This window comes from Danio aesculapii, chromosome 23, assembly GCF_903798145.1.
Source record: "Danio aesculapii chromosome 23, fDanAes4.1, whole genome shotgun sequence".
NCBI classification, from domain to species: domain Eukaryota; kingdom Metazoa; phylum Chordata; class Actinopteri; order Cypriniformes; family Danionidae; genus Danio; species Danio aesculapii.
The window spans coordinates 1,957,535-1,966,520 of NC_079457.1; the positions used below are offsets into that span (position 1 = coordinate 1,957,535).

The 8,986-nt window shown below is 40.4% G+C and overlaps 1 protein-coding gene across 1 annotated transcript; it reads right to left on the reverse strand.

Annotated features, from left to right (window-relative positions):
- Positions 1–655: 655 nt before the first annotated feature.
- nppcl2 (natriuretic peptide C-like 2) lies at positions 656–8,711 on the reverse strand. Its single transcript, XM_056449328.1, has 3 exons — positions 8,043–8,711; positions 4,395–4,669; positions 656–2,091 (listed from the first exon to the last, which is right to left on the reverse strand). The coding sequence occupies exons 1-2, from the start codon at positions 8,154–8,156 to the stop codon at positions 4,418–4,420; spliced, it is 366 nt and encodes a 121-aa protein (XP_056305303.1). The 5' UTR covers positions 8,157–8,711; the 3' UTR covers positions 656–2,091; positions 4,395–4,417.
- Between the last annotated feature and the right edge of the window lie 275 nt (positions 8,712–8,986).

Below are 8,986 nucleotides of genomic sequence, written 5' to 3' on the forward strand. Positions count from 1 at the left end.
GTTCTCCTCTGTGTGCAGATTGTTGATCTCATTTTATTGAAATAGGATTTTGCAATGTATGCACTTAAAGTTATGTCAGATATATTTGAAAGGGGCGTCACTGTGGCACAGAGGGTAGCACAGTCGCCTCACAGCAAGAAGGTTGCTGGTTTGAGTCCCAGCCGGCCCAGTTGGTGTTTCTGTGTGGAGTTTGCATGTTCTCCCCGTGTTGGTGTGGGTTTCCTCCGGGTGCTCCGGTTTCCCCCACAGTCCAAACACATGCGCTATATGGGAATTGATGAACTAAATTGGCCGTAGTGTGTGTGTATGGATGTTTCCCAGGGATGGGTTGCAGCTAGAAGCACATCCGCTGTTTAAAACATATGCTGGATAAGTTGGCGGTTCATTCCGCTGTGGCGATGTCAGATTAATAAAGGGACTAAGTGGAAAAGAAAATGAATGAATGAATATTTGAAAAGTAAAACTGAGTGTAAATGGTTTAATGTGGGGTGTGTGTTTAATTTAGCGGTCTTGATGCACTCGGATCATTAATTAAGCAAAATCCTGTAAGAATGTGATGATTTTAGTTGGATTATGAGTTAAACTGTCGTCAGGAGGAACTACATTGAAGATGTTTTTGATAAACAGCAGCAACAGGTTAAATTTAGATGTTAAATAACATTTATTGACACACAAACATGTTTAACCTGGAGTTACAGACGCTGAGAACCATGTTCACACTCATGATCAAATCTGGACAGAAGATCTGTCACGTCAGACACGACAAACCAGATGAAGAGACACTGACTGGACAATCAGCCAGAGGTCAAACACACACACACACACACACACACACACAATACACAAAACGCACACACACACAGAATGCACACACACACAATACATACATAGACAAACACACACACACATACCTTACAAAACACAATATACACAAATGTGCACACACACCACACACACACACACACACACACACAAGATTAATAAAACTGACAGGACAATCAGTCAGAGGTCAAACACACACACACAAAATACACAATATTCACACATACACACACAAAATACATACATACAAGACACACACACACACTTTACAAAACACAGTATGTGCACACACACACACACAACACACACACACACACACACACACACACACACACACAAGATTAATACACTGATTGGACAATCAGTCAAAGGTCAAACACACACACACACACACACACACACACACACAAAATACATACATACAAGACACACTCACACACATGAGATTAATAAAACTGACTGGACAATCAGCCAAAGGTCAAGCACAAATACTCACATGCACACACACACACACACACACACACAATACATACATACAAGACACACACACACACCTTACAAAACACAATATACACAAATGTGCGCACACACCACACACACAAGGTTAATAAAACTGACTGGACAATCAGTCAGAGGTCAAACACACACACACACACACATACACACACACACACACACACACACACACACACACACACACACATAAGATTAATAAATCTGACTGGACAATCAGTCAGAGGTCAAACACACACACACACACACACAATAATCACACACGCACGCAAAACAGACACACAAATAGATGCACAACACTCTCTCACACACACATACACACACAATTTATACAAAATACTCTCTCGCACACATACACAAACACAATAGATACACAATACTCACACACATACAATAGATACACAATACACACACACATAATAGATACACAACTCTCTCACACACACATGGGTGGACATGTGCACACACACAACATAATACTTACACACATACACAATAAATACACAATAATCACACACACACAAGCACTATCGCGTTCTCCACACTCACTCACGATACTCTCACACACACACACACACACACACTTCTGAGGAAAGCTCATGGTCTTATAAAGACAAACATGCTCAGTGCTGAGTTGTGCCGTTTCAGACAGTGTATTATGGTCTGTCAGGAGGATTGTGGGCTGTTTGCAGGAGCGCTGTGTGAATGTTCAGCAGGACAGAAGAACACACCAACACACACCATCATCACCATCACCTGCACACAAACAGAACATCAGTAAAACACACAGTCAAGTCTGATGATTGGCCCTCCTCTGAAATTATAATTATTCTTCAGTCAAGTTCACATTGGCGGCGCAGTGGGTAGCACAATCGCCTCACAGCAAGAAGGTCGCATGTTCGAGTCCCGGCTGGGTCAGTTGGCGTTTCGGTGAGGAGTTTGCATGCTCTCCCCATGTGTGCTTCGGTTTCCCCCACAGTCCAATCACATGCGCTATAGGGGAATTGATGAACTAACTTGGCCGTAGTGTGTGTGTGAATGAGTGTGTATGGGTGTTTCCCAGTACTGGGTTGCAGCTGGAAAGGCATGCGCTGCGTAAAACATATGCTGGATAAGTTGGTGGTTCATTCCGCTGTGGCGACCTCTGATTTATAAAGGCACTAAGCCGAAAAGAAAAGGAATAAATGAATTTTCACATGTTATTTAGCTTCATTTTCCTTTTCTTCTCATTGATTTTAGTTTGGCTGGAATAAAGATGATGTAAAAACTGCTGTGGTATATATTATCACTTGCTTAATTACCCTAACTTGCCTAATTAACCTAATAACTAATAGTTATTCAAACTGTTGTTTATAAATGTGTTGAAAAAACTGCAAAAGGGGAGGAGCTAATGAGAAAGGGGAGGGGCTAAGGACAAAGGGGTGCTGCTGTGAATGGTAGAAGCTACATATAAAAGGGCAGGGCTTCTGATGAAGAGGAGGAGCTGATGATGAAGGGGGTGGGGCTTGTTAAAAAAAGGAGGAGTAGTCGCCAGTGGTGTAGTGGTTAGTGCGTCGACACATGCACTCCGGTGCTCACGCCGACCCGAGTTCGATTTCCGCCTTGTGGTCCTATGCCGATCCTTCCCCTCTCTCTGTTTCCCATGCTTTCCTGTCAATACTCTCTACTGTCCTGTACAATAAAGGTGAAAACTCCCCATAGACTCCCATTCATACTTACTCGAATGCGTCAGACCGGAAAACGTAAGCTCGTGCGACAAGTTCGCTGTGTTGGAAAGTTCAAGCTTGGTGAACTCTGAACTGTGAAATCGCATCACACGATTGCGTGAGACCAATCGAGGATCAAAACATGACCTCTCTGGACAGAAATTTAAAACATGGACCAATCGCCCGCTTTCTTTAATGTCTAATCATCTTGTTTAACCCCGCCCCCTTTTCGCAGCGCCGTACTGCAGAATTTCGCAAGCTCAAACTCTAGTGTGACCGCAGCATTACTCACAAAGAAGAAGGGCTGAGAGAGAAGGGGTGGGGCTGCTGGTAAAGGGGAGGGGCTATTGGTGAAGGGGAGGAGCTACTGATGTAATAATGACTAATTTGTCATCTGTTAAACCTTCATTCATTCATTCATTCATTTTCTTTTTGGCTTAGCCCCTTTATTAATCAGGGGTCGCCACTGCAGAATGAACCGACAACTTATCCAGCATGTGTTTTATGCAGCGGATGCCCTTCCAGCTGCAACCCAGCACTGAGAAACACCCATACACACTCATTCACACACACACACCCATACACTACAACCATTTTAGTTCATCAATTCCCCTATAGCGCATGTGATTGGACTGTGGGGGAAACCGGAGCACCCGGAGGAAACCCACACCAACGCCGAGAGCACATGACTGTTAAACATTGACTGGGAATCTTTATTTTTTGGCCTTCACTTGCTTCCCTCTGTCTCATTCACTCAGATGTATGTCACTGATTACACAAGTGTCCACTACTAGTGGAGCATCTGAATGGGTTAAAATGGAGTGCCCTAAACCCTTGAGTGCATGGGAACAACACTGTTGTGACATCCCAATCACATTGCATTCTGGGAGTGGACATATGAAGCAGACTCGCCCCCTTGGTCAAAATTGAAGGGTCGAGAGTGTGTCAATGTAAATTTCCCTCGTTCACTTGAACTGAAACCCATTTTAAAAGGGTGGCAGGGATTCCCAGAGGGAACAAGGGAAGGTAAAGCTGTGCGTGGAGTGAAACACAGCCTCTGTGTTCCATCTAGGATGACCCAGGGATGTCCAAACTCGGTCCTGGAGGGCCGGTGTCCTGCATATTTTAGCTCCAACCCAAATCAAACACACTTGAATCAGCTAATCCAGCTCTTACTAGATGTACTAGAAAGTTCCAGGCAAGTGTGTTGAAGCAAGTTGGAGCTAAACTCAGCAGGACACCGGCCCTCCAGGACCGAGTTTGGACACCCCTGCACTAAACTCTTACACTACATGGCGTGTGTATAAGTGCATAGTGTCATTTAGGAAACAAGAAACATGAACGGTTGTGCACCTGAGTGAGTGTACAAGAGTGTGTCAGCAGCCCAGTCCACTGATGACCCCGATCCGGTCCACCTTCATCCCGAAACACCCACGGGCCACGCCCTTCCTGCTGCGCCCCTGCAGCTTCCTGCTCTGTCTCAGGATGTCCAGCAGCACACGGGGCGACTGCGGCTGGTGGCCATGATGGCTCTGTGAGGGCGGTGGGGCCTCAGCGGAGCCTTCTGTGACCTCTACAGGAACCGATAGAAGAGAGCTGATCTGCGCTCCGAAAAAATCCTGCAGAACCTGCACCCACACACAAACAGTGAAGAAATAAACACAAGCAAATCATAAGGATGCGGTTTCATCAGGCATCATCTTCAAACTCAACACATCTACTTCACGTATTCTGGCTGAATGCACTTTATTTGTTGATGCTAATTGTAACACGGGGAGTGACAGAGATAACTGAGGTGAGGATCCACGTGCAGGTTCATTGGGTAGTCAGGCAAGCAATGGTCAACACAGGTGCAAACAGGTGTATAAAGACAAATCCAGAATCGTAGTCACTAGAACAGGCGAGAGGTCGGAAGGCAGGCAGCAGACAGGAACAAAAAGGCAAACAAGGCTAAGGTCAAAAACAAGAACAAGGAAACGCATTGAATTATCACTTTACAGATAAACAAGACTCAGCAAAGGAAGCGAGTGTGTGCTGCTTAAGTAGTGTGTGTAATCAGTCTTTAACAATCCTCAGGTGGTGCAAGTGTAATCAGTCAAAATGAGGAAGCATGTGTGTGTGTGAACGGAGTGCATGTATGAACATGTAGTCCAGAAATGGCGGAATTGTAGTCCATAAGTGTTTGTGTGTGAGATCCAGCGATTTTGGGAGTTATGATCGCTGGTGATCGTGACACTAATATTGATTGTGCTGATAGATGAAAATATAGCTGGTCAAATATGTGTGCTTCATCAATATGTGTCTGAAATTACATCAATATACAGCAGTTTGACATATAAAGTAGTTTTCTAGCTCCCAATATTCAACCTTTATCCTAAAATGCAATCCCAAAGACACATTTAATCTCTTTAATACACTGAAACATGTTTTATCCAGCAGTTTTTCTTCCAGAATGATTTTCTTCAATCATTCTCAAAGGCATTTCTGAAAAGTCTTTATTAAAGCATTATAATAGCAACCAGCTGAGAAGAATCACAACATTGGAAACTTTGATTTGTAGTACATGAAACCTCATGACTTTAATAAGGAGACAAATATAAATCCCATGATGCAATGCATGCACTATATAAAATAAGATAAGACATTTCACATTTTATAATGCATTATATGATTGTTTATTTAAAGATAATGATCAGAAACAATACTTCAAAATAATTAAAATAAATTATCCATCTATTTTATCTATCTATTGAGCTATATTATGCGTACAAATATTTAAGTACTTTACAGGAAAGTCAAGGGCGTCATGGTGGCGCAGTGGGTAGCACAATCGCCTCACAGCAAGAAGGTCACTGATTCGAGCCCTGGCTGGGTCAGTTGGCAAATCTGTGTGAAGATTATATATTCTCGCCGTATTGGTGTGGGTTTGCTCCGGTTTTCCCCACAGTCTAAACACATGTGGTATAGGGGAATTGATTAACTAAACTGGCTGTAGTGTATGTGTGTGTGTGTGAGTGTGTGTATGGGTGATTCCCAGTGTTGGGTTGCAGCTGGAAGGGCATCCGCTGAGTAAAACATATGCTAGATAAGTTGGCGGTTCATTCCACTGTGGCAACCCCTGATTAATAAAGGGACTGAGCCAAAGAAAAATTAATGAAAGGACGGTCAAATACGTTATTTTTTTATTCCGAAATTATGCTCTTCTTTTTTGATGCTTCAGTAAAGCATATGCCATCAGTTATCAGCCTTAACACACTTAACACTAAAGTTTAAATAAATATTGTTTATTCATTTGCCATTTTATATTTAACTTGATATAAATATAAAAATTACATAAAAAAAAAAAAAATCACAGACATGTTGTACAAAAAAATGCAATACAAAAACACTACATGACTATATATTTGTACACATATCAGTTATTTTTAGAGACTGGTTTTAAAGTTTAATAATTCAATTTATTCTAAACAAAAACAGAAAATGCATGAATTTAAATATGCTTATTTACTTGTTGATTTAAATTTTTACATTTGTTTTGTTTATTTAACATAGTTAAATGCTTTTAATCTCAGTCAACTATACTCGTTCTTATGATGTCTTATCAATGTGAAACTAAAAACTGCATGAATAACTTTGCATCTTAGACACATCTGATTAAATCCAATTCATTTATAATAATTATTATTTTTTATTTATATTAAAAACCGTTAAGCCACACCAACAATAACTTTAGTGATAACAATATTTCTAAAAATCATTTTAATATACAACAGAGGTAATGATAAAAACACAAAAATAAAAAATATTTAAAGCTATTTTAACTATAAAAACACTGACAGCCAATTATAATCCATCCTGATTTAACACTTTATCAAGCAAAGAAACATACAGCTGAAGTCAGAATTATTCGCCCCCTTTGAATTTTTTTCTTTTTTAAATATTTCCCAAATGATGTTTAACAGAGAAAAGAAAATGTTCACAGTATGTCTGATAATACTTTTTCTTCTGGAGAAAGTCTTATTTGTTTTATTTCGGCTAGAATAAAAGCAGTGTTTAATTTTTTTTAAACACCATTTTAAGGTCAATATTATTAGCCCCTTTAAGCTATATATTGTTTCGATAGTCTACAGAACAAACCATCGTTATACAATAACTTGGCTAATTACCCTAACCTGCCTAGTTAACCTAATTAACCTAGTTAAGCCTTTAAATGTCACTTTAAGCTGTATAGAAGTGTCTTGAAGAATATCTAGTCTAATATTATTTACTGTCATCATGACAAAGAGAAAATAAATCAGTTATTAGAGATGAGTTATTAACACTATTATGATTAGAAATGTGTTGAAGAAATCTGCTCTCCGTTAAACACAAATTATGAAAAAATAAACAGGGGGGCTAATAATTCAGGTGGGCTAATAATTCTGACTCCACCTGTACTGTATATGTTCAGTTTTTGTGTTCAAGTCATTTCTTTGGGTCCACTTTAAAACTGTTCAGTTTTGTTGTCCTTTGGTGTGATTATTGAAATTAATTATTAAAAATGTCCAACAAATCATGGAAAAACAAATATTATTAATATAATATAATATAATATAATATAATATAATATAATATAATATAATATAATATAATATAATATAATATAATATAATATAATATAGCACAATATGAAGATAAGTGACCAACAATGAAGATAAATCAATCTCACGCTATTTGTAAATTATTAAGAGTTGTTTTTCTTCATTTTTGCGGTCACACCAGAAGACAATTTTATGGCGCAGTTCAGTAAAAAGTAAAAAAAAAAAGAAATTGAAAAAAAATTCTTGAATTCTATTAAAAAAAAAAGGTGTTTTGCAAAAAAAAAGAGCCTTTATTCTGCCTATTCATCAACTACCTATATACAGAATGTCTGTTTTCGAACAGGTTTCCCTATCACCCAGTCATTAGTCAAGCAGTCAGATAGCCCCGCCCCCCAGCCCTTATGATTGGTTGAGTCCTCACCTGAGCATCTGGTCGTCGTGGTGACGGCCGCCCCTTCACCTGTGCAACCATGCTGATGAAGAGGAAGATGAGAAGAGCAGGAAAAAGAGTGTTCAGAGATGATGAAGCAGCCATCTTTGTTCGTTAAAAAACTAGTATTTCTCAATTTCTCAAATACAAAAATAAATATCAGTCCAACGCTTCTGAAGACGTTATCGTGTCGTTAGCGCTTCGGTTCTGTCCTGTAAGGCTTCAGGACGGGTCTCTGTGTGAGCTGTGCTGCCGCGGCCTTTTAAGGAGCATCGCGGTGATGTCACACATAGTTACAGGTCGCCGTGAGCGACGCCCCGCCCCCTCAGACGTCACATGAGTGCGGATTCTCAGTGCTGCATCTCCAGAAAGCCTCTAAACGTGATCTCCTTCACTCACATTTCTGCGCTTTGTGCCACATTGAGTCGCCGGCCTGTTTATAGCTCGTCATTCTTCACAGTAACAGACTGATGTGACCTCTGACCTGCTCAGGGTCCGCCCCCTATAAAAGTTCCCCCTGGAAACGGGCGGTGCTCAGGAACTATTTCCTCCTGTGAGAGTGAGACACAATAGTTCCACGTCAGAGAAGAGTTTCCCTGGCAATGACCACGGGTCACGACTTCAGCCTCTGTACACCCACACACACACATACATACATACATACATATACACATACACATACATCCCATACATACAAACATAAAGACACACATCACACATACATACCGACACTCACATTACACATATATTGTCTTTTGGATTCACTGAAGAGTAAGACCATAATAGAGTGAAAGTCTATCATTTGCATGTGTGTTTTCTTAAGTATTTAACATGACAGTACTTCACGAGTTCACACTTGCAATAGTTTCAGAATAAAGCGTATTTGGCGTGCTGTCCGGGGAGAGTGCTCTGAGCTTGGGGAAGACACCCAAACT